The sequence below is a fragment of the Vespa crabro genome, chromosome 17, assembly GCF_910589235.1.
Source record: "Vespa crabro chromosome 17, iyVesCrab1.2, whole genome shotgun sequence".
Taxonomy (NCBI): Eukaryota; Metazoa; Arthropoda; class Insecta; order Hymenoptera; family Vespidae; genus Vespa; species Vespa crabro.
This window is the reverse complement of record NC_060971.1, coordinates 2,533,981-2,558,319: the sequence shown is the minus strand read 5'-3', so window position 1 is coordinate 2,558,319 and position 24,339 is coordinate 2,533,981. Positions and strand designations below refer to the sequence as shown.

The 24,339-nt window shown below is 28.3% G+C and overlaps 3 protein-coding genes across 4 annotated transcripts; all 3 read left to right on the top strand.

The window, feature by feature from the left end:
- The first annotated feature begins 374 nt into the window (after positions 1-374).
- On the top strand, positions 375-12,549 carry LOC124430161 (alanine--glyoxylate aminotransferase 2-like). 2 transcript variants are annotated; one of them, XM_046976349.1, is made up of 9 exons: positions 375-1,037; positions 8,930-9,024; positions 9,276-9,394; positions 9,506-9,740; positions 10,092-10,182; positions 10,276-10,484; positions 11,068-11,293; positions 11,397-11,795; positions 12,315-12,549. In XM_046976349.1, exons 2-9 carry the CDS (start codon positions 8,960-8,962, stop codon positions 12,420-12,422), a joined length of 1,452 nt encoding a protein of 483 aa, XP_046832305.1. In that variant the 5' UTR covers positions 375-1,037; positions 8,930-8,959; the 3' UTR covers positions 12,423-12,549. The 2 variants fall into 2 exon arrangements, with proteins under 2 accessions (XP_046832305.1, XP_046832306.1); XM_046976350.1 differs by lacking the exon at positions 375-1,037 and adding an exon at positions 7,292-7,379.
- Positions 12,550-13,187: 638 nt separating this feature from the next.
- LOC124430158 (vitellogenin-like) lies at positions 13,188-19,400 on the top strand. Its single transcript, XM_046976345.1, has 7 exons — positions 13,188-13,311; positions 13,546-14,276; positions 14,393-15,286; positions 15,386-16,427; positions 16,503-18,098; positions 18,202-18,629; positions 18,706-19,400. Exons 1-7 carry the CDS (start codon positions 13,281-13,283, stop codon positions 19,261-19,263), a joined length of 5,280 nt encoding a protein of 1,759 aa, XP_046832301.1. The 5' UTR covers positions 13,188-13,280; the 3' UTR covers positions 19,264-19,400.
- Positions 19,401-22,416: 3,016 nt separating this feature from the next.
- Positions 22,417-24,196, top strand: LOC124430163 (18S rRNA aminocarboxypropyltransferase). Its single transcript, XM_046976356.1, has 4 exons — positions 22,417-22,645; positions 22,710-22,876; positions 22,956-23,343; positions 23,423-24,196. Exons 1-4 carry the CDS (start codon positions 22,531-22,533, stop codon positions 23,494-23,496), a joined length of 744 nt encoding a protein of 247 aa, XP_046832312.1. The 5' UTR covers positions 22,417-22,530; the 3' UTR covers positions 23,497-24,196.
- The last annotated feature ends 143 nt before the right edge of the window (positions 24,197-24,339 follow it).

The window sequence follows — 24,339 nt, the reverse complement described above, 5'->3', positions numbered from 1 at the left end:
ATTTTCAATCCTAACATTATAGAAAAAATTCATGAATCATGCAATGCGCAAAAATTTACTTTTTTTTCCTTAAAAACCGTATATCTTTTTTAATTTTCAATATATTAAAAAAATATCTAGCGACATAAATCATCTTGAGACGAATGTCTTTCAAAAAGAAAAAAATAAGTATTCAAGTGCAAAAAGTATAGTTATTTTGTAATAAACACATAGCTTATTTTGAGAAGGATAAAGTACTCAATTATTCCATTGATCTCCATTATTTTTTGTCTTTTTTTTTTCATTCATTTAATTGAAATTACCATACATACAATCTCTTATCTCAACAAAGAGTTATAAAAGTACAAATTAGCAATAAAATTATAATACGCAATGTAACTATTCTGACAGTTGACATATAAAGATACATATCAGTATTACAGATAAACGACGTCAGAAAGCCTTACATTTACATATATTTAATCGTTTTAAATTAAGTTGATTTGAGTTGTCATAAATTCCACATGTACAACTAGATTTAAACTTCAATGATAAACAGTAATTATTAATGAATTCAACCAATAATATTATTAAATATATATTATAATATCCGATTGTATTATTTTTATCGTAATATTAACATTTCTTTTCTTTTTGAAGCATTGCGTTAATTGATCTCAATGAGACTGAGAAATTAATTAAGATTATTCTCGTAATGTTCTATGGAAATCTGTAAAATGTAACAACAAGAATATTGAATTTTCCAGTCATAAAATACGTTCAAGTCAAACGTAAAATTTTCCACAGCTTCAATCCATCATTGTAGACTTAATTTGAGAATTTCAAGGATCCTGGTTGAAAAATATTATCACATTATCACAGACACCCTCAGTTTTCGAGGCAAACAAAGGTTTTATGTAATGGCGGGTAATCCCCCACCATGACTACTACTGCAAACCTTCCTCTTAGCTAATATCCAAAAATCCGTCAGTCTAATCAAGCGCTCTGTAAGTGACAACATTAACAAGCACAGATAAAATACTACAACTCTGCAACAAGTAAGTGTAGCTACTACTGATAGAATTCTTTTGTAAGATTTATTGAATGTTTCCTTTTTTAAACATTTAATCGACTGTTGTTTATTTCGGTCGCTCAAGATATTAAATAGAGCATTTAAATTAAAAAAAAAAAAAAAAACCTTTTTTTATTATTTCAATATACATGGCTAACCACAATAGCCGTCATTGCTCTTTTTTTGCTTTTTTTTTTGCATGATACGATCAAAGTTCACGAGGAAAATTCTTTTCACGAAATGATATTAATTCATGATCGTCAAGATCGTACGATGTATTGCCCTTGAATCATGTTCTTCGGCTATGTCAAAGGTCAAAGTTCGCACACAACGACCCTAGAATCATAGAAGATCTTAAAAATTATATTCGATCGGTCATTGTGCGAAATTTAACCGCGATTATGTAAAAATTTTATATCACTAAAAAAGATTTAGGAAAAAAAAAGAAAAAGAAAGATATCGTGCAAAATAAGCCATAATTTGCCATTTGGTCAATATTGTGTTTCATATATAACTGTAATTAATTGTACTACATTTAACCGTAATTTATCATAATATATTTATCGTATAATTGTAATTAATGATAGTATATATATATATATATAAAGAAAAAGGCACATTCGGTAACTCTCATTGAAAAATTCTATATTTGTTATTCTTGCAATTGAAATCGTACTTTCAGGGATAAATTATCGAAGATATTACATATTAATCACTTGTTACAAATTGACACGCTAAATTGAACAAAAATGATACAATAATAATGTTAAAAATAATTTTGTACACTTACGAAGATTTAACACGTTAACAAATAAACTACAACTTATCTTCGTTAAACTCTAAAGAAATGACGTAAGGGACATTAAGTAATTCACGTAACTATGATGTAATATGCATAGTAATAATATTCTCGATTGCAATAATCTCTTTAACGAAAAAATATTAATGAATAATCTGAAAGAAATATATCTAAAATAAATGAAGATAATTATTTATTGTATAATAATAATCGGAATTATGATGACTAGTTTTACATCGAATCTCGTTTCTATATCTTTATACATAAATACATTCATACGTACTTGATACACGTAATAATTACATTGCTATCGCATTAATACGTAAAATGTAAAAAATCGTATAAAATGTAAAATCATAAATTATACAATTTCAGGTGTTTACGTTTTTTCGTGTAAACGACGAAAGTCAAAATCAAATATAATTTTCATCGTCACGAGAAATCAATTTACGAGTTTGATAACAAAAGTGATACGATACGATATGTTTTCTACGATAAGAGAACATTTGCATAATAATTAAAAAAAAAATAATGTTTACAATTCCGGATTTCGCGTATGTGTAATATTACGATCGTACAAATGAATCTATACAAATAGTATTTATACTTGTCTTTGAAAAACTTATCGCAAAATTCGATGAACAATCATATTTCGATGAATATCTTAATGAACGTTGTATTATGAAATTTTAAATCTATTTCAGAAATACCATCGAATTAATCTTGATTCTCTCTCTCTCTCTCTCTCTCTCTCTCTCTCTCTCTCTCTCTCTCTCTTTCTCTGTCTCTCTTTCTCTTTTACAAAAGGAACAATATTTATGAAATCGATTAGAAAAATAAATCCTATTGATGAATTACAATATTCTAAACGAACAAACACAGAGATAATTCCACGTATCCGATGAATTATCATTGGTAAACATATTTGTTTTAATTTGAATATTTATTGGATATTTTCCATTGGATCAATGGATATTTTAGTTTCTTCTTTTTCTTTTTTCTTCTTTTTCCTCTTTTCATTTCGAAATTCAATCGAGTTTCTTCCTTTATCGTAAGAATAATTAAACGAGCTAAGTAATCTTCTGATTCAATCGATATCGTATTGTCGACAATAAATGAGTACATATAATAATGAACAAATATCATTATCTTTTGAAAATCGCAAAATTTCTTTCCCCTTTCCCCGTACCCCTTCCCCGAATTCCCCCACTTATTTTTTTCCTACGATCCAGTGCTTTTCATTTTTCTCTTTTCTTTTTTTTTTTTTTTTCAAATGCCATTATAGATTTATCGTAAAGCATATTTGTTATTTTGAATCTTAACGTGCTCAATATTAACTATAATCACGGTAGAATACCATTCTAAACAGTGATAACACGTATCACGTGTGTACTGCTATCGTCCACGTGCTGCTTCTATCAGCACTCACGTTTATACAAATACATTACCGGCTTACTCTTCGATTTAATTTAATATTTTATACGCGATTACCTTGACGTATTAGAAAATAACATAAAAATAATTTTTATTAAGAGTATACGTAATTGTTGATTCTGTTCCTTCTCTTTTTTTTTAATTTGAAATAAAAAAAAAAAAGAGGAAGAGTTAAAAAATAAATTTATTAAGTTTATTATTAATTTAAAAAGTTTCATTTGCTTAGCTAATAATTATTCGTAACGAAAAAAAAAAAAAAACGAAAAAAAGAAAGAGATGGAGAACAATTTCTTTCTTCTTTTTTTTTTTTTTTAAATTATTTTCATATATTTTTTTATTTTTCTATATTTTGTACATTCAGTAGATATTCTATTTAACAATTTTTTTATATTGACCAAAGATCCTTTATATTATATTTATTAAATTACTTCTTAAAATATCTTTTAAGTTTATACGATTTTTTTTCTTTTCATATTTATCGAACACACTTCGTTAAATATTTTGTATAACTGTAATACTTTTTTTTAGACTTTTTCATAATCGTTCAAAATATATTTTTGTTCAATATCATAAATATTATTTCAAATTATTTTTTAATAGAACTTTTCGGTAAACCTGATATAGGGGTTATCCAATAAGTATTATCAAATATTTTTTCTAGAAGTAAAGTACATTAAAATTTTTTTAATATCATTATTGTAAGATACATAGTATAATCGATTCAAATTATATATAAAATACAATATCGGCCAAATGAAATACAATATCCTTTTATTCCATATAAATCTTTTTAATGACATTTTTTACGTAATAATTCTGTTTTTCACATAATTTTGCACGTGAAATATCCCAATTGTCAAATTTGCCTATCGATTTCATCAAAATGATCTGTCAAATTTCGTTTTATAAGATTTTCAACGATTTTCATATTGTCGTTGTAAACTTGACTTTTGACTTTTGACAAAGAGAACGATCCAGCGTCAACAAATCGCACGATCTTATCGATGAAATTAACATCATTGCGGGAAAATTACCCATGAACTTTAATCTTATTGTAAAAAAAAGATCTATGCCGGCCATTTGGCCGAAATTGTGTTTCATATGTAATCGTAATTAATCATAATGTAAATATTTTTTAAATGTATTTAATATAAATAAAATTTTCTTTTCTTATTTTATAATTATTATATATATATATATATATATATATATATATATATATATATATATATATATATAAAGCGAAGATAAAAAAAATTATTTTTTTAATTTAAATGTTTTATTTTAAAAAACAAAAAAGGAAAAAGGAAAAAAGAGAAAAAAAACATTCGTTAACTCTTATTGAAAAATCTTATGTATGGACTTAAAACAATGGTATGTGTGTACACAAGTGTGTGTATGTGATTGAAGAGAAAAGAAAAGAAGAGATAGAGAGAGAGAGAGAGAAAGATTGATAACATATAAAGATAGAGAGAAGAAAAAATGGAAAGTAAAATTGATTGGAAAGTCGAACCTCCCTTCTCCTCCTTTTCTCCCCCCCCCCTCCCATTCTGATCTCCTCATCGAGTATATTCATCTTTGTCTTTTAGAGTGGAATTTTACCGGACAAAGCAAAATGTTACGCGCGTTTTTCACAAAACAGAGTTACTATTTATGTTCAGTTATGCACTTCAGTTTGTATTAATGTCGACAAGGACACGGTGACGCTCGAATTAGATAACAAAAATAGAATCTTAAACAGTCTATTTATTTCCAATTCGAATACCATATCTTTTGTTTTTATTATAAAATATAATAAATAAATATATATATATAATAATTATAAAATAAGAAAAGAAAATTTTATTTATATAATTTTAATTTATATTATCACATTTATAATAAATAATTAAATTAATTATTATAATTATAATTAATAAAAGTTAATTACATATATATTGTTTATATATATATATGTGTGTACATATATGTATAAACAGTCATAATGTAAAAAAATAAAATTTCTTTTATATAATTTTAATTTATATCATTCAAATTATAATAATTAATTATGTTAATTATTATAATTGTTATTATTATATTAATATTAATATTAATATTAATATTAAATTTAAGTATTAAATGTAATTTTAACATTAATTTTACTATTAAATTTGAATTTAATTTTTAAGAAATTTTATAAATTATAAGTAATAAAGATTAAGAGTTTACGCGTTCACTCACACAACAGAAAAGTAGAAGTCTGCTCTGTAAATATAATGTGCCTGGGTTGCGTTCTCGTAAGATTTAGATCCTACTACAAAAAAGTTAGGGTGATTGTATGAATTGGTATTGATCATTCTTCCAAAGTTGAAATTTTCTAAAATTTTTTTTTTATGATCTATTTCCAATCATACTTTCTAACAGATCATATTTTCTGTATAAATCCCTTTATACAGAATCTAAAGACTCGTGGAAAATTCCATCAGAACTTAATAAATATATATAATAAATATACTTTATATGATAGATAAAATAATATAGACAACAATTTATATTTTCTTTTTTTACGAATCTTTTCATCGTATAACGATTGAAAATAAAAAACATTTTAACTGGCCAAGTTAAAAAAAAAAAAAAAACAAAAAAACAAAAAAAGGAACACTCTGTTATACCATTAATATATTCTGATTATCAATACTAATACAAAACGATCGAATAAGGAAGATTAAAAATTACACTAACGCGATCGTTAATTTCATGAGAGAAGAAAAAACAGACATTTTTAATACAAAACGATTGAATACAAACAAGATTAATTAGATTCTCTTGTTTTGTCTGATATAATCCTGATTGAAGTAATAACAAAATTCATTATTCTCTTTAATATATATATTAATCATGTAAAAAATAAAGAATGAAATGAATAAGAATATGATAAGGAATAAGATAATTATATATATATATATATATATATATATATATATATATTCTTTTTCTATATTCTATTTTATATATATACATATATTGTTTTGTCTATTTTCTATTTTATAGACAATATACATAAACAGTATATATATATATCTTTTCTTTCTCTTCACGATATTGATCTATCACATGCTATCGTGCACATTTAACACGTGATCTACAAGAGGCTTCATATCAATGACTCTTACTGTTTCGTAAAATCAAATGTGAGCTAATCGAACTCACATAGTTTGTGCGTAACTATCTTGTAGCCATTTACATTTTCAATCAGATTCTATAGAATTTTTGTATATATAAAATAGATGATAAAAATTTCAAATATTTCGAAAGGAAAAAAAAAGATCCTCGGTAAATTTAAATATCATTCATTGATAACAAAAGAAATGATTTTACAATCTATAGATCTCTTTTTAGAATAGAATCTCGATTAACGAAACATCAGGAGTATGTTATATTATATAGATCAAATGCCATAGTCTCTCTCTCTCTCTCTCTCTCTCTCTCTCTCTCTCTCTATATATATATATATATATATATATATATATATATATATATATATATATATGATAAATTAATCTATAATCGTTTCTATTAAATCTAAACATCTAAAGATTATAAAATATTTATCGATATACACGACAACGTGACTTAATTCAAATACAATTAATTTTTTTATATATTAAATAACGAAGATATCATAAAAATAAAAAAAAAAAAAGCTATACGATATAAAATTTGTAACATACGTGGACACGTATGTAAGTATATACATACGACTACATGTGTATGTACGTATGTACTTTATCTTAAAAGAATTTATTTATGATTTCCCATAAAAAAGCGATAGCTTCTTATTGTCAATTGTCGGCGTAACGATGACTGTAATATGAAAGACAAAGAACTTATTAGGACGATAATAATAAGAGAAAGAGAGAGAGAGAGATAGATTGATATAAGCGTGTCAAAAATGATAGGAGGAGGAGATTGATGCGCGCGCATTTCCCCATTTGTTCTCTCCCAACTTACGGACACTATATATGACGTCACCGGAGTAGATTGTAGCACTTAGCTTAGAGTTGCATACAGAAGTCCGAGAAAATCCTCTTTTCGAACACCCAAGTTCTACAGGTACGACCTCATCTTCAAATTAATCAATCTGATTGATTCGCTCAGATGATAATCTTTATTCGAGGTTATCTTACTCTCATTACGGACTATTACGTTAACCGATAATATATTTTCAATCGCTAACGATTCGCCTTCCTTTATCTTTTATCTCTAACGTTTTTTTTTCCTTTTTTTTTTCTTCCTTCCTCTCTTTTTCTTTCTTATCGGCTTCTCTAATTCCAAGCGTTACGAAGTACTTAAGCATGTTGAAAACTATTAAGATTTGTTTTATCCGCCATTACTCGCCGCGACATTATCGACGGTTATTTTAAAAAGAAAAAAAAAAAAAAAAAAAAAAAAAAAGAAAAATAACGCTAAAGGTAAAATTAAAAAAGATCTTATTATTCCTACGTCTTAGTATTTTATCAACTTTTTCCTAATTAACCGACATATATGGTACGAATTTTTTAATTGTCTTTTCGTTTGAAAAGATTTCATATCTTGACTTTGTTTAATCAAAAAAAAAAAAAAAAGAAAAAAATAATTACTGTTAGTTATTTATAATCAGCACTGTTTATACAAATATAGTTTTATGAATAATTTTAATAAATATCAGTATTATGTAAATATTAAATGTGTTACTATTTATTGTACGTTATTATTTAGAAAATTTAATTCTCTTTTAATCCGGCTTTTTTTTCTTTTTTTTTTTTTTTTTCTTTAATGAAAACGAAATATAATTAGCGATTTATTATATTTATATAAGTTTTTTATTATATTTATAATAGTTGCCGAATATAAATCATTGTTTTATTTTAAAAATTTAATATAAATATTAATATTAAATATTAAATATCTATAGTCTTAATATAATCGAATAAAGTGGAATATCGAATCGCTTAGAAAAATTAATAATTATTGGCTTTATTTAATGTAAATTAAAAATAATTAATGATTTAGAGCTATAATCGATGTTGGATACGAATATCATTTTCTTAATAATTTTATTGAATATTAAATCTTAGATAGTAATAAGATTATTATAATCATATGTTATGTACTTGTTAATTATTAATTTAAAAAATAGTATTTCATTATTTAACCACAATATTGTCAAAATATAAATAGAAACTAATATGAATCGTACATTTTCTTTTTTTTTTTTTTTTTTTCATTAATCAAAGAAACCACTTTCAGAGATCGTAATCAGCATCTGATTAAGTATAGTATTTTAATTATAATATGTAAGTTAAATATACTGATTAATTATAGTATACATGTTTACACAAAATCTCAATTTAAATCAGAGTATCAACGTTATTCGTACGCATCGTATCGCATATAGTTATCTCAAATCATACGGAAAGATACCAATGCGTGTATGTGTGTGTATGTGTGTGTATGTATATATGTACGAAAATAAAATATGCCTTATTTAAAATATATATATATTATTTGGGTTAATGAACGCGACAATTTTGATAATCGCATCGTTCAATAAAAAATTGCTGATAAATGATCGCTTGTTATTTTTCAAATCTTTCTATTTAACAGATCTTTTGCAATTTCAGAATCTAAAAATACAAAATAATTTTCCAATCATGGCTGAATCTCTCGAACAGATGTCAAAAATTGACACAATTAAACTTCGCGAACGGCATATCGGGTAAGTTCTTCAAATCTTATCGATAAGTCCATATTATCATAATAAATCTATTGATACTTGCTAACATTCTTATTGATGATTGATTTATGAAACATGTGTTATTTAAAATAAATAACTATTGCATTTATACAAACCAATTAATTTCAACTCGATTCGTTATCTTTTTGATAATATCGAACAAAAAATGAATTATTGATCATTGTTTTACATATTTTTTTATTTTTTCCTCTTTCCTTCTTTCTTTCTTCCAGACAATCATGCAAACTGTTTTACAAGTCCAATCCATTAAAAATTGTCAAAGCCGAAGGACAGTATATGTTTGACGAAAAAGGTGGACGTTATTTGGATTGCATAAACAATGTCGCGCATGGTAAGTATATAGATAAATATATATTTACATTTTTCTTTTTTTTTTTTTGTTTTTTTTTTTAATGATTAAATCATTCACTCTATATCCATTACAATTGGGATTAAATTATAGTTGGACACTGTCATCCGGATGTTGTAAAAGCCGGACAAGAACAAATGGCATTACTATCGACGAACAATCGTTTTCTACACGACAATATTGTGATTTGTGCGAGACGATTGACTTCTTTAATGCCGGAACCTTTATCCGTTTGTTTTTTCGTTAATTCTGGAAGCGAAGCCAACGATCTTGCGCTTCGTCTAGCACAAACACACACAGGAAATAAGGACATTATCACTCTCGATCAGTATGATCTCTTATATGAATTTTATTTTTTTTTTATATATATATACAATTTTTTTTTTTTTTTTTTTTTTTTTAATATTAAATTAATATCAAAACATTTTTATTGTTTTATAGAAATAATGATTTTAACGTTAAAATTTAAATTGATTGAAGCTTTTACGAAAGTAAATTACTTTTCTCAACTTTTCTATTCTATTCTTTTTCAAATAGAAATAAATTAAAAAAAAAAAAATGATAAATAAAAGATATCAGATAAATAAAGATATCAGACATACGTCAAATGACAATATAATTTAAAATATTATGTAATGCCATTTAATCCAATGATACAAATATTGTTTTTCTTTTATAGCGCTTACCATGGTCACTTAACGTCAATGATCGATATCTCGCCATATAAATTTAATCAAATGAAAAATGGAAAGAAGGATTGGATCCATGTGGTATTAATATATATTTAAATATTATGTTTTAAATAACAATTCTAATTTTATTTTTCTAATTTTATTAGTGATAATGTTTTATTATATTATTAGGCACTCTGTCCAGACGTATATCGTGGTAAATATCGCGATGATGATTATCCTAATCAAGATCTTGGTCTAAAATATGCGGAAGATGTAAAACGGATAACAGATGATCTGAAACTTAAAGATCGAGGTGTTTGTGCATATATTGCAGAGAGTCTAATGTCCGTCGGCGGACAAATTCTTCCTCCTAAAAATTATTTTAAAAACGTATTCAGGTAATTATATGTATATTTTTTATTTTTTTTATTTTCATATTTATCATCCTTTTTTAATGTTCCTATTTCACATTCTTTCTACAAAATCTTCTACTATAAAAGAACAACTTATAAAATTTATTCAAAATTACCTGTACTATACTTTTTTAGAAAAAAATACCACCGTGAAAAAATTGACATTCAATAATAATTTTACGTGTACTTGTTGAAATCATGAAATCAACAAAAAAAAATGGAATTTATCGGTTGACAAATGATTATAAAAAAAAAAATGCACCCAATTGTTTTCACCAATATTGTTCTTTTTTTTTTCTTTTTTTTCCTATTGCTTTAACATTAGTACCACCATATGATAATTTGAGAACTTTGGATACTTGAAGAAAAAAAAAAAGAAAAACTTTTTTTGGGTATAATAATAATTATATTTTCGATAATTTGTAAAAGAATAAAATTGAAAATTCTTTATCCTGACGAATTTGAATTACAATTAGGAGAAACGAAATGAAATAAAAAATATTTATTTACGAATGAAATAAGAAGATGAAATAAGAAAACGAAATGAAATAAGAAAATATTTATTTAGATACGTAAGAGAAGCTGGTGGTGTATGTATTGCCGACGAGGTTCAAGTTGGTTTTGGTAGAGTCGGTAGTCACATGTGGGCCTTTCAACTTTATGGAGAAGACGTGATACCAGATATCGTAACAGTTGGAAAACCAATGGGTAATGGACATCCAGTAGCAGCAGTAATCACTACACCTGAAATTGCAACCAGTTTCAAGAACACCGGAATCGAATATTTCAATACGGTAATTGTCATCGAAATAAAGAAGACTATAAATTGATTATAAATAATTATAAATGAACATATATTTTATATCTAATTTCATCTGTAATATTTTCGATTTGCAGTATGGCGGTAATCCAGTATCCTGCGCGGTAGCCAATGCTGTTATGGAAGTTATCGAACGTGATAACTTACAAGAAAATGCTTTTCGGGTTGGGCAACATTTAATGATGGAATTAAAAAAATTATCTAAACGTAGAAAGATCATCGGTGACATTCGTGGTGTGGGACTGTTCATTGGTATCGAATTAGTAAGAAACAGAATAAAAAAGATTCCAGCTACTGCCGAAGCGAAACATATTGTTTCTAGAATGAAAGAAAAGAAAATTCTCGTTAGCAGTGATGGTCCAGATGATAACATTCTCAAATTGAAACCACCTATGGTATTCACTATTGAAAATGCTAACGATTTTATATCCGTTCTCGATGAGGTTCTACAGGAAATTGAGATTGATATCGAAAAGGTAATTTTTTTTCTTTTCCTTTATTTTTTCACTCCTATGATATAGTTTTGTGAATATGTTGATACTTTGTTAATGACGCAATTGAATAACTTATTGAAAAGTGATAGCCTCTGACAAGAATTTCCGTTCTAGCTACATTTTATCAATTATATCGTACGAAAGCTTTGATAATTTGTTTTTCTCGAATGTTCTTTAAATAATCACGATTTGCAAAATAGGTAATATAAGTTAGTAAATTGATAAGCACGTGCCAATTATTTTTTCATTATTAGAAACGTTATTTGCGTCATGCTAACTAATCTTTGTTTATTTCACTACTTTCTCAATAACCTCCATTTTATTATTAGTATTAATTAAAATGAAATGTCGACATAAGTCAATGTCAAGTTCATCAATATTTCTCGCTCATATTTCATTTTAATTATTCTTAGTTTTTTTATTACTTATTTTTTTATTCCTTATCCATAAGATAAATTATTAAAAATTTATTTATTTTCATTTTTTGTTTTTCTTTTATAGGAATTAGAAGTTACACGAACGGTGATCAAAGCAACAATTTCACAGATGAATCTTGATAATAATTCGACTCCTACCAAAACAAATTCGGTTCTCGTTCGTGCGAGTTAATTATTTATTTATGACGATTGAAGAGATGCAAAGTATTATACCATTATAATTATTTTGCGTAAAAAATGATATTTTTTTCTAATTAAGAATGTTATTCCTTTTATAATAAAAAATTTATTCGTCTGTATATCAAAATTTCTAAATTATTTTTCAACCATATATTTTATGTAATTCTCTAATTGAATAAATATATAACATTTTTATTTAAATCGACGATTTTATTCTTTCCCTTTTTCTTTTTTCTTTCTTCTTTCTCAAAATCGTAATGTATTGTAAATTAAAAAAAAGAAAAAAAAAGATGCAAATTATTATACTATATAATTATTATCATACTTATTATTATAATTATAGAATATAATTTATATAATATTTATTAGGTATTATAATTATAAAATATTATATTCTATAATGATCTTGCATAAAAATGACATTTTGTAATTAAAAATGATATTTCTTTTTATAATGAATAGTGTATTTTATTTTCTTTCATATATTTATTTTATTTATCATATCGAGCTTCATAAAATGTAAAAATTTATGAAACAATTAAAATTTATAAAATTATAAGCACGTATACGTATTATGTAAAAAATTATTTGAAACGTGTCAGACATACGATTAAATAATCCTTACCTTAGAAAAAGAATAAATTAATTAAACTCTATGAATTAAATAGCAATATGCAATATCTGATAATCAATGTTTATGATACAGTCATCCTTTGAAAAAAATGACAAGGGGTCACTGATAAGACGATTTATTATAAAATTCAAGATCAACTAATGATCTCGCTATATAAATAGATCTTAAGCGTTAGAATTTTCATTCCCGTTTGGCTTGTCCACTGACACTGCCAATATGCGGTCTCTGTTTATTCTGCTATTCTTTGGTAAGATTTTCATAATTTCTTTTTTTTTCTAAAATTCTTTAATTGACACTCTAATAATACTGAATTCTTATTAATAAAGAGATTGATCAATATTACATATATAAAAAATTAAATTATTTTCAATCGTTTCTTTCTCTCTCTCTATATATATAAAATCGTTTGTATGTATGTGTAAATCTACTTATATAATAATATTTAATAAATAATTAATTAATACTTGTTTTTTTTATAAAGTTGGACTTGCCGTGAGTAATCTCCATAACAACGACAAGCATGCCTGGAAAGTTGGTGAGGAGTACCAATATTTGGTACGTAGCCGTACCCTTACTGGACTGAAGACATTATCTGATCAATATGCTGGTATTCTAATGAAAGCGATCCTAAAGATTCAATGTAATTCACCTGACACACTTAGAGCACAATTATTGAAACCGCAGTATGCTCAAATACACAAGAAACTACCGGATGGTTGGAATTCTCATATATCTGATCAGATGTTAGAACATAAACATCTACCGCTTTCCGGTGAACCCTTTGTGATCAAATTCAAACATGGAGTTATAAGAGACTTGATCGTCAACAAAAATGTACCAACTTGGGAAGTAAATATCATCAAAAGTATCATCAGTCAGTTCCAAGCTGATACGCAAGGAGAAAACTTGAAGGGAAGTAAAAATACTCAAATACCGGAAGATGATAATCCTTTTGCATCGTTCCGTGTCATGGAGGACTCCGTAAGTGGAAAATGTGAGGTTCTTTACGACATTGTACCATTGACAGAAGCCATCATTCAACATCATCCACACGTATTACCAAAACCAGAATTACGTAGAAACGGAGAACATATGTACGTAACGAAAACAAGGAACTACGACAAATGCGAACAACGTATGGATTATCATTTTGGAATAAGTGGAAATACAAAATGGGAATCCGATATTAGAAACAATGAAAACGTTATGAAGGTAAGTTATATTAATTAATTTGACGAAAAATTTATGCGATAAGCGATTGTAGGTAACTATTGTTTACTTTTAAAATAATATTAGTTTTAGACACAATATGTTTATTCGATTCACAGAAATCATCAACAAGTAACATGGTTATATCTGGTAAACTCAAGGACTTTGTGATACAAACATCAGTGACAACAACTAAAATAATCATGAAGCCCAGAATTGTAGATGAGCAAGAGAGCATCGTAGTAAGTAGAATGAATGTGACTCTCGTTAGCGTCAATAAAGCGTCGAATCCAATACCAGCACCGAATAATCCTGAATCGGTTGGAAATCTAGTTTACACTTACAACGATCCTTTCTCAAAAACAGTACATAGACGACCTGGACGACCTAGCGTAAGTCCTAATTCAATGTCAAATGAACTAAATTCTGCTTCTGATTCTAACGAAAACTTAGAAATGATGAGAGAGAAATACGGCAGAAAAGATAGGATAAACTATGTTAGCGACGAGGATAAAGCATTTTGGCAGGTGAAACCAACGTTAAACGAAGCACCTAAAAATCCTATGCTACCATTATTCATAGCTAACAATGGTAAAGCGGTCGTTATGTCTGATAAGGTTAACTCAGAAAAAATGGTAACAACGCTTGTTCAAAAAATCGCAAACGAAATGGAAAATCCAAACATTATGCCTGATGAAGAGACCCTAGAAAAATTCACAATTGTCTCAAGATTGATAAGTAGTATGAGTCTAGAACAGATAAATAAGGCCGAAGAAAACTTGCATTCTGTTTGGAATGAAATTGGTTCCGACGAAAAGAATAAAATGATAAAGGAGAACGGTAAAGTTATATTTCGTGATGCCGTTGCTAATGCTGGAACTGGGCCTGCTCTGATGACTATTAAACGTTGGATTGAAAAGAAGCAGTTGAAAGAGTGCGAAGCTGCTGATGTTCTGGCGACCTTACCTAAGACTGCACGAACACCTACAGCCGAATACGTGGATGCTTTCTTTGTAAGTGTCATCGCTATCATCAACTTATTTGCAAATTATAATTAAAATATATTTCAAAATTTTTACGAATTAATAACATAATCTACATCTTATGTACAGTCATTGGCAAGTGATCCAGAGGTACAGAAACAAACGTGTCTGAATTCGTCGGCTATTTTATCCTTCGCTGAACTAGTGCATCAAGCTCAAGTTTCTAACAACAGCATTTATAATCATTATCCAGTTAACGTATTCGGCCGTTTATCCTCTAGAAAAAATGACGCAGTTTTAAGAAAGTACATTCCATTCCTTGCGGAGCAATTAAAGAAAGCTATCAAGGATGGAGATAGTCCAAGGATCCAAGTGTATATTATCGCTTTAGGTTTAACAGCACATCCAAAGATACTGAGCGTTTTGGAACCCTATCTTGAAGGCAAGGAACGAGTATCAACTTATCAACGTTTTCTGATGGTTATGTCTTTGAAAAAATTAGCTGAGATTGAACCTACCCTGGCTCGTTCTGTCTTATACAAAATCTACATCAATACTTGGGATGTTCATCAAATTCGTTGCGCTGCTGTCAACTTAATAATGAAAACTAATCCACCATTATATATGCTCACGCGTATAGCACAATTCACTAATTTCGACTACAATGGACAGGTCAATTCTGTTGTTAAATCAGCGATTAAAAGTGCAGCTAAATTAAACTTTCCCGAATGGGAAGAACTATCAAGAAATGCTCGCAAAGTGCTTCATCTAATGAATACGGAATCCGATAAGTATTATTACTCAAAGACTTACTTTACAGAAATGGAATCAAATGATCAGTTGTCTTACAGAATGATGTTGAATTATATCGGAAGTGATGGCTTAATTCCATTGTCCACATACGTTGCCTTGCAACCCTCTTATAATGGCTTCCTTAGTCCTGTTTCTGAATTAGATATGAGTATATCGAGCATAAACAGTCTATTAGAAATGAATTGGCATAAACACGGAAAAGCAAAAACCGAAGAGTCGATCGCAGAGAAAACTGCAAAGATGCTTAACATTGAATCAGACGATGTTGAACAAGTTGAAGGAAATGTCTTCTTTACAACGCCGTACCTCAATCGATACTTTTCTTTTGATAATCATACCATCGAAAGGATTTTACGTGGTAAGTCATTCTTATCTTATTTTAATATATCGATTATTACAATTCTTACCAATATATAATTTTCCATTGTTCTAGACCTACAGTCTCCAGAAAATAGTCATCCTGTTAACATAAACAAATTGTTGAGTTACGACATTACCTTGAGTTTTCCTACTGAAACTGGTTTACCTTTTGTTTATTCCTTACACGTACCTATAATCAGAAAATTAAGTTTTATAAGTAAACCAGATATGAATTCTAAATTCGATATTCGTTTACTTATTGCTAATAAACATCAAGGAAGAGTTGGTTTCATAACACCATTCGACCACCAATCATTCGTATCGGGCATCGATGTCAACACGCAAGTTTTCCTACCATGCAAACTAGATTTCCATTTAACTAATGAAAAATCCAGGCTCGACGTAGCACTACAACCATACAAACAAAATAGCAGAACCAGGTTGGGACACTTTAGTGTGGTACCTTATACCGCGCAATATGAAGTCATGTCATTCCACCCGTTGCTATTGGAGAAAAATACTCATAAAATCCAAGAGAAAGAAATAACACATATTAAAATGCCACAAGATTCTAACAACGTTTTTTCTGTAGAAATTGAAACTGAAAACTTTGTTAACAAATTTCAGAAATGGTTAAGGAATAAAAATAAATGGAGCAACATGATGACTCCATCAACATTAGCCTTAGGTACATACGAAAAATTCGACCTTTATGTCAAGCCTAATCTACAAGAAAACGAAGCTGTTAAATTCACTGCCACGTTGGATACTAAAGAAATTAGATCCAACAATATTGATACTACTGATGAATCCTGGAAATCTGGAAACGAAGTACTCAAAACAATGCATCAGGAACTTGATAGCCCGGCCAGAAGAAAAGAATTTTTACAAGAAATTTCTAAAGGAATAAATTCTGGAAAGGCTTACGTCATTGATGCAGGTTTGGAAATACCTGGAGTATGGAAGAATAAACACGCATGTACGTTATGTTTAGCCAGTAGTAATGATGAAAATAAATTCCGAAGTCTTTTCTACTGGTACACGAACATACCTAGTCAAGATATAACTCATCAAGTGTGCGTTAACGGTCAGTTAAGAAGTTCACCAACAACACCTTTCGATTATAAAAAAATACTTGACAGCCATCCAATGAAAGAATTCAGCATTAATATTAAATCTGGAAAAACGTGCTCTGACGACTCGCTTGTCACCATAAAAGGACAGATCAAGCAAAGTGAAGATTATAAAATGTACGTTCAAGAATCGGCAATAGTAAAGAGATGTAATGAAAATATGAGAAATAGCGTCAAGGATTGCCAGGAAGCTGCAGAAATGGCTACAAATCTAAACGAAATGGATATGAAAATTATTAAACATGATTCTGAAAGAGAATCTGATACTGAATTAGGACAAACATTCCATGGAATGACGAAAATGTTGACAGATTTAAACGTACGAGTTATATCTGATATACGGGAACATTACGACAATGACAACAAAAAGGACAACGATGTGAATATTCACATAAAATTATCACCTGACATGACAAGCGCAGAAGCCATAATATCTAAATCTGGACACGTTTTGACCCTCTCCGATATTGATATTTCTGACAAGGATATTGATGATGAAGATATAAACGAAATTGAAGAAGACATCTTACCTACTGGTAAGCAATTTGACCAATTTAAAATTTATCAATGTTTTTAACGACACATTTTATAAACGATTAATATACGAACTTTTCATTTAAATAAATATGACATTTTCAGCCTCATGTACTATTAGAAACAACGAAATAATGACTTTCGATGATAAAATTTATCCTCTGAAACTTGGTAAATGCGCACATGTATTATTTACCACCTTCCCAAGAAATGATCCAAGTGAACATAATAGGAAAATGAACATTCGTGAAAATATGGAAGTGTTCGTTACTGTCGAAGAAACGGAACATAACAAAAAAGAACTTCAGATTTTATTGGGTAATAACGAAATTTTGTTTAAATCATCTGACACAGAAGTTTCAGCTTGGATTAATGGACAAAGGGTGAAATGCTCACAGAAAGAAAGTTACCAACACGTCAAGAATGATGAAACTCACTACGAAATATTTGAACTTCCCGGACCTGCCATTAAATTGATATCAGATAAATATGATATTGAATTGGTCTACGATAAAGATCATGTACAAATGACGGTAAGTAATATAATATACAAAAAATTATATCTTATCTTTAATATTATAATTCATAATAAACATTATTTCATTCCAGGTCCCTCATAAATATCAACAATCCATACGTGGTCTCTGTGGTGACTTTGATGGCCAATCTGAAAATGATTTCGTCACTCCAAAGAACTGCTTGCTGCAAAACCCAGAAGAGTTTGCAGCTACTTATATATTGAAGGAACGATGCGAAGGACACGCTTTGAGAAATGCGAAAAAGGCAGAAAGTTCTAAGTGCTTAGAAAAAGTAATACGCTTCAGTGATGTGATAAGCGATAGAGAAGCTGGACGACCATATGTAAATTGGAAGCAATGGGGTTATCACAAGAAAGAAAATAAGAAGCAATGCAATACCTATCATACTCGAGTTGTCACAAGAGATGATAAGATCTGTTTCACCACAAGGCCTGTACCAACATGTTCTAGCGGATGTAAATCTGTTGAATCAAAGGTAAAGAATTATCAACTCTATTGTTTACCAAAGGGCGAAGCAAGTTTAGGAATGAAAAGGAGAATTGAACAGGGAGCTAATCCTGATTTAAGTGAACGTACTCCTTCTGATAATGAAACTTTTAATGTTCCCATCGAATGTGTACCTGCTTGATTAAGAAATATCCAATGAAATATATTTGTTTTATTTTTTTTTTATTTTATAAAATAATCAATATTATTGTTATTGTTATTTTCAAAATGTATTATGTTTTCAATATAATATGAAATAAAAAGTAAAATCTGTAGACATTAAATAATATTGTATGTATTCAAATAATCATTATCCAAATCATGTTTTCAAATATTTCTTACGTCGAATGTTTGAATATTTAAAAAAAAAAAAAAAATAGTTTCTGAAAAAGCAGAGAAACAAATGACAATAGAGAAAGAAAGTGAGAGAGAGAGAGAGAGAGAGAGAGAGAGAGAGAGAGAGAGGGTAAGAAAGAGAAACATGATAAAAGAGAAAAAACAGAGAAAAAGAGAAAGAATAAGATGGGTAGGAGATGTGTTAGTGTAGATTCTATCGTGTTTGATGAGGAAAAGGAGTTATGTACTCCCCCACACCTAATATACCACTTACAATTATGCTAATACTCCACTCGATGGTTGACGTACTTGCACATTACATCGATAGTTATCGACGTGCTTATTATCGCGACCCAATACGCATGCGCAGACGACACGAGACGCGCGACCTAACCTAACGTCACTAGTGGTGCTTATCCCGAGCATACTAACCTCAAAGACATGAAGGGTAAATAGAGAAAGGGTAAGAGGAGAAGTGATGGAGGAAGAGAAGTAGGACTCGGGGATTTGCTCGCGAGCCTATCGTTTCGTCGAATACACCCGGGAATCCTCTATCGAACGCGTGAGAGAGAGAGAGAGAGGGATAGGGATAAAGAGAAAGGGAAAAAGAAACAGGGAAAATAAATGTCAAAATGTAAGATTATGATAGAGTATTTATCATAATCTTATCATTTATTGTTTTTATAAATACCAAAAAAGAAATAAAAAAAATTTCTCCCACAGACCGAGAATAAGATAAACAAAATTCGATTCTTAAAATAGTAAAATGATCGAAAGGGTATAATATGGAGATTGGTAGGATAATATAGGAGGAATCGAAGGGAGAGAAAAAAGAATAAAAAAGAAAGAGAAAAAAATCCAAAATTTTTGACAACGTATTAATATTTGTAATTGTATAATACGTAATTATATCAATACATGAAAAATCCTGGAAAACCTAAATGGCGCATGCTCGAGCACGAAGTCAAGGGTTTAAGTGTGATGGCTAGAGGAAGAAACAAGAAGAAACATCCCCGGATTTGGTACTTTAATTGATCGTAACTTTCATTCGTTAAAAGACTGCACGATAGATTACATGGACGCTCTGTGAATCTAACGTAACATTTTACGTACAAAACATAATGTAATAGAAACAAAAAAATTTATTTAAGAAGAGAAAAAAGAAAGGAACGAACGAGAACGTTCCTCAACAAAATTTAAAAAAAGTTCCGAAGAACTTGATGAAACTCTACGATAATTTCTTAGACAAATTACTATAATGGTTGTATTTGTTACAACTTCTACGACTCAAGGGTAAATAATTTATATACTTTTATTATCCTCAATAGATAATAAAGATACATTTATTATCCTCAAATTTTTCTAATTGCAGTCATATTTCTGTTATTATATTTTATTACAGACTGTTATTAAGCGAAGAAGAAAGAGAAGCTATATATGAAGCCTGTGATATGACATATGGAATTTATTGATATTTTTCGATGATGACATAAAATCTTAATGGCATAGCTCGAATTTCAAAAAAAAAAAAGAAAGAAAGGAAAAAAAGAAAAATATTAATATCTAAAATATCTTCTGCACGGAGAGCATATATTTTTGACCAAGGTCAAAGTCAATGGAATTATAATAATTAAGATTATCAATGGGTTTTCAAAACTTTTGTACTATTTTTTGAGAATACTATAAATTAACATACTGAATTTTAAAGACAAGACATTTTCTTTATTAAATATCGTCCTTATTTTTAATTAATTCATAAAGATCCATATCGTGATTCATTACGTGATTGAATTTAAGGAGGAAGAAGAAGAAGAAGAAGAGAAAAATTTATAACAATGAACTTTGACGAGATTAAATAGGGCATCATTTCACAAAGATTTATCCGAATGGTGAAACAGAATACATTTATATATATACAATAATAACGAATTGGATTAAAATATATTCCACCATGTATAAAAAGCTAAAGAAAAGGTAGGACAATTTTTAACCCATCAAATCCCAAAGAATTAAAAGAATCCTGTTCCTTCTTTCGATTTATCAGATATCAATGCTGTTTATGCTTATCCTCTTATGCTATAAATACGCATAAATCGAAGACTAAAATTTCAAGGACATCAAACAAGGTATTATCACGACGACTTCTTTTTCTTCTTTCTTTCTCTCGAAAGATCGTTCTCTCAATATAAAAGACAAATAAAATAAATAAACTAATCCATGTTGAGATGCATAGCGTAGAAATTGTTTTGACACGAACTCGAAGTAACGCTTACTGTGTCTTTTTAAATCGAAGGAAAACAACTAAAAATAGAATTTAACTCATGAATTCTTACGGCACAATTTTTGTTCAATTTTCAAGATAAACGATTAAGATAAAGATTTTGAAAAATAAAGATTTCTTACGTGAGATTGTCTTCTCAAATTTTCAAAAGTGATTTTTACATGCGTGAAAATTACTCTTGAATGTAATATATATACAGACATAATTTTTGTAAAGAAAATAATGTTTTTCAAAAATTTGAAAATATACTCTAGCGTGAAAAAATCTTTTCTCTTTCGTTATGGGTTCTCGATCATTAAAATCGAATAAAAATTGTGACTATGAGAATTCATTACGTAAATGCTCGCAAAAGCGAAATTGAGAAAAAGAGAAATCGTTTGAGTTAACAATGAAATTTTTTTGAATAGTTTCGAAATTATCCATACAAATGACCAATAGACATGGTTAAATATTTCTTCTTTAATTTTTTGTTTTCCAAAGAGAAAATGAAAAATCCTCTATCAATATTACCTTTTTTTCTTTTTCACAAAAGCTATTTGAAATAAATATTTTAGCATGCTTATTATTATCACGTATATAAACAATATAACTATATAAATGTAGCTATATCTCTATAAGGTTAGAGAATGCGCAGAAAACCTTACCCAAAAGTTTATTTTTATAGGGAATATAAATTTATATACGTTTTCATGACACATTGTTAGATACAAACACGACGGTAACATACATACATTGTACGTATTTAAAGTTTTTTTTTAATTCGACCGTTTGTTTCGTTTATAATTTCGAGAAATGTCAGGCCGAAAAAAGAATAAAAATAAAATGACAGGGAAAAGATATCGTCATGTATTAAGAAAGGAAGAAAAGTATCGTCAAGAGAGAGATATATCTGACAAGGAACAATCAGGTTAGAAACAATTACTTTTACTTTTTATGATCTTGAAATTTTTTTATTCTCATCGTCTGTACAGAGTCTGATGAAGAATGCCCAATACCTTTTCCCGTTGCCATGTGGGATTTAGAACAATGTGATCCCAAGAAATGTACAGGTAGAAAATTATCTAGGCATGGGTTAATAAAAACATTGAGGTTAAGTACCCGTTTTCCTGGTTTAGTACTTTCTCCCTCAGGTAAAAGTGTAAGTTTTCAACAAGATATTGTTTTTACGATTTATGTAGTTATTATATAATATATTTATGATAATCGTTAAATTATAGTGTGTCAATCCGATGGATCGTAATATTATACAAGATTTTGGTTGTGCCGTTGTGGATTGTAGTTGGGCTCGAATTGATAGTACACCAATTGGACAAATAAAGACACCTAATCCACGTTTGTTACCATTTCTCGTTGCAGCAAATCCAATAAATTATGGAAAGCCTTGTAAATTAAGCTGTGTAGAAGCAATAGCTGCAACATTGATTATAACAGGATTTCCAGATGAAGCTAATTTTTATTTAGGAAAGTTTTCATGGGGACATTCCTTTCTCAAATTGAACAAAGAATTATTAGGAAGATATGCTACTTGTACAAATGCAGAAGAAATTATAACTGTCCAGGAAGATTATCTTAAAAATGCAATACAAGAAAAATTAGATAGACAAGGTAAAATCTTTGCTATTTTCTTCTAAATCCCTTATAGATGAAAACATGTCTTAATATTATTTTTCTATTTTCTACACAGCACTGCCTGATTTTCCACCTAGTGATATAGAATCAGAAGAGGAAGAGAAGGAACAAGAAATCGATGATAGCTAGGCTCGATTTCATAGGTTGAATTCTTATATTAAAATAATAATAAGATTACAATGTTACCAAAATGAACAGAAAACTAGAAAATATTGAGACGTGAATACAATTTAAGTATCGACATTTTTATTTGGAAGAAAATAGACACGATTGATGTAGTTCATGATAATTAGCTAACACTATTTTAAATATTTCTAAAGAATTATTTTAATTCCGTTACATATGCGATTCCTTATAAAGTTTCTAATTTTTTAAACCAGCTCATGTTTAACCAACATTACTCGTAAATTTTTGTAGCGTATAAATTGGTGATTTGTAAAATTTGGAAATTATGAATAAATTTTTCAATTTTTGGAAATATCTCGATCTTGAAATTAGAAATCGGATCAAATCGAAATTGTAGATCTTCGTTGCGAGTAACTTCATTTTTTTTTCTTTATAAATTTCAAATTCGTCCATCTTTTTAGAGCGTATACAGCATACATATCAACATTTAAATTATAATATGAATTTCTATGATACAAAAATTTAAAAACATTATTGAATATCTAAGACAAGTTCGAAAATAATCATTTGTTATATTTGTAAAGTATAAGGAATTTTACGATTATGTCTAAAAACATGCTGATATGTAATATATATATATATTTATATATATATATAAAGAGAAAATGTAAAGAATAAAAACTGCATTGATCACGTTAGAATGTATATTTTTTTTTTTTTTTCTATTTTTCTGTCGCATATAAGAATTCGTAGAAAAATGTGAAAGTAAGTTCGTAAATGCGCGCGCTTTATCATAGACCAATAGCGTAGAACACTATGTGGACGCATTCAGCGAGCCGGCAACGT

Bases quoted from the DNA above. Each gene is read 5' to 3' on its own strand.
- LOC124430158 (XM_046976345.1), top strand. From the start codon at position 13,281: ATGCGGTCTCTGTTTATTCTGCTATTCTTTG. The intron at 18,099-18,201 runs GTAAGCAATTTG...TGACATTTTCAG, and splicing joins AGAAGACATCTTACCTACTG to CCTCATGTACTATTAGAAAC. The intron at 18,630-18,705 runs GTAAGTAATATA...ATTTCATTCCAG, and splicing joins AAGATCATGTACAAATGACG to GTCCCTCATAAATATCAACA.
- LOC124430161 (XM_046976349.1), top strand. From the start codon at position 8,960: ATGGCTGAATCTCTCGAACAGATGTCAAAAATTGACACAATTAAACTT. The intron at 9,395-9,505 runs GTAAGTATATAG...ATTAAATTATAG, and splicing joins CATAAACAATGTCGCGCATG to TTGGACACTGTCATCCGGAT. The intron at 10,183-10,275 runs GTATTAATATAT...TTATATTATTAG, and splicing joins AGAAGGATTGGATCCATGTG to GCACTCTGTCCAGACGTATA.
- LOC124430163 (XM_046976356.1), top strand. From the start codon at position 22,531: ATGTCAGGCCGAAAAAAGAATAAAAATAAAATGACAGGGAAAAGATAT. The intron at 22,646-22,709 runs GTTAGAAACAAT...TCGTCTGTACAG, and splicing joins ATCTGACAAGGAACAATCAG to AGTCTGATGAAGAATGCCCA. The intron at 23,344-23,422 runs GTAAAATCTTTG...TTTTCTACACAG, and splicing joins AGAAAAATTAGATAGACAAG to CACTGCCTGATTTTCCACCT.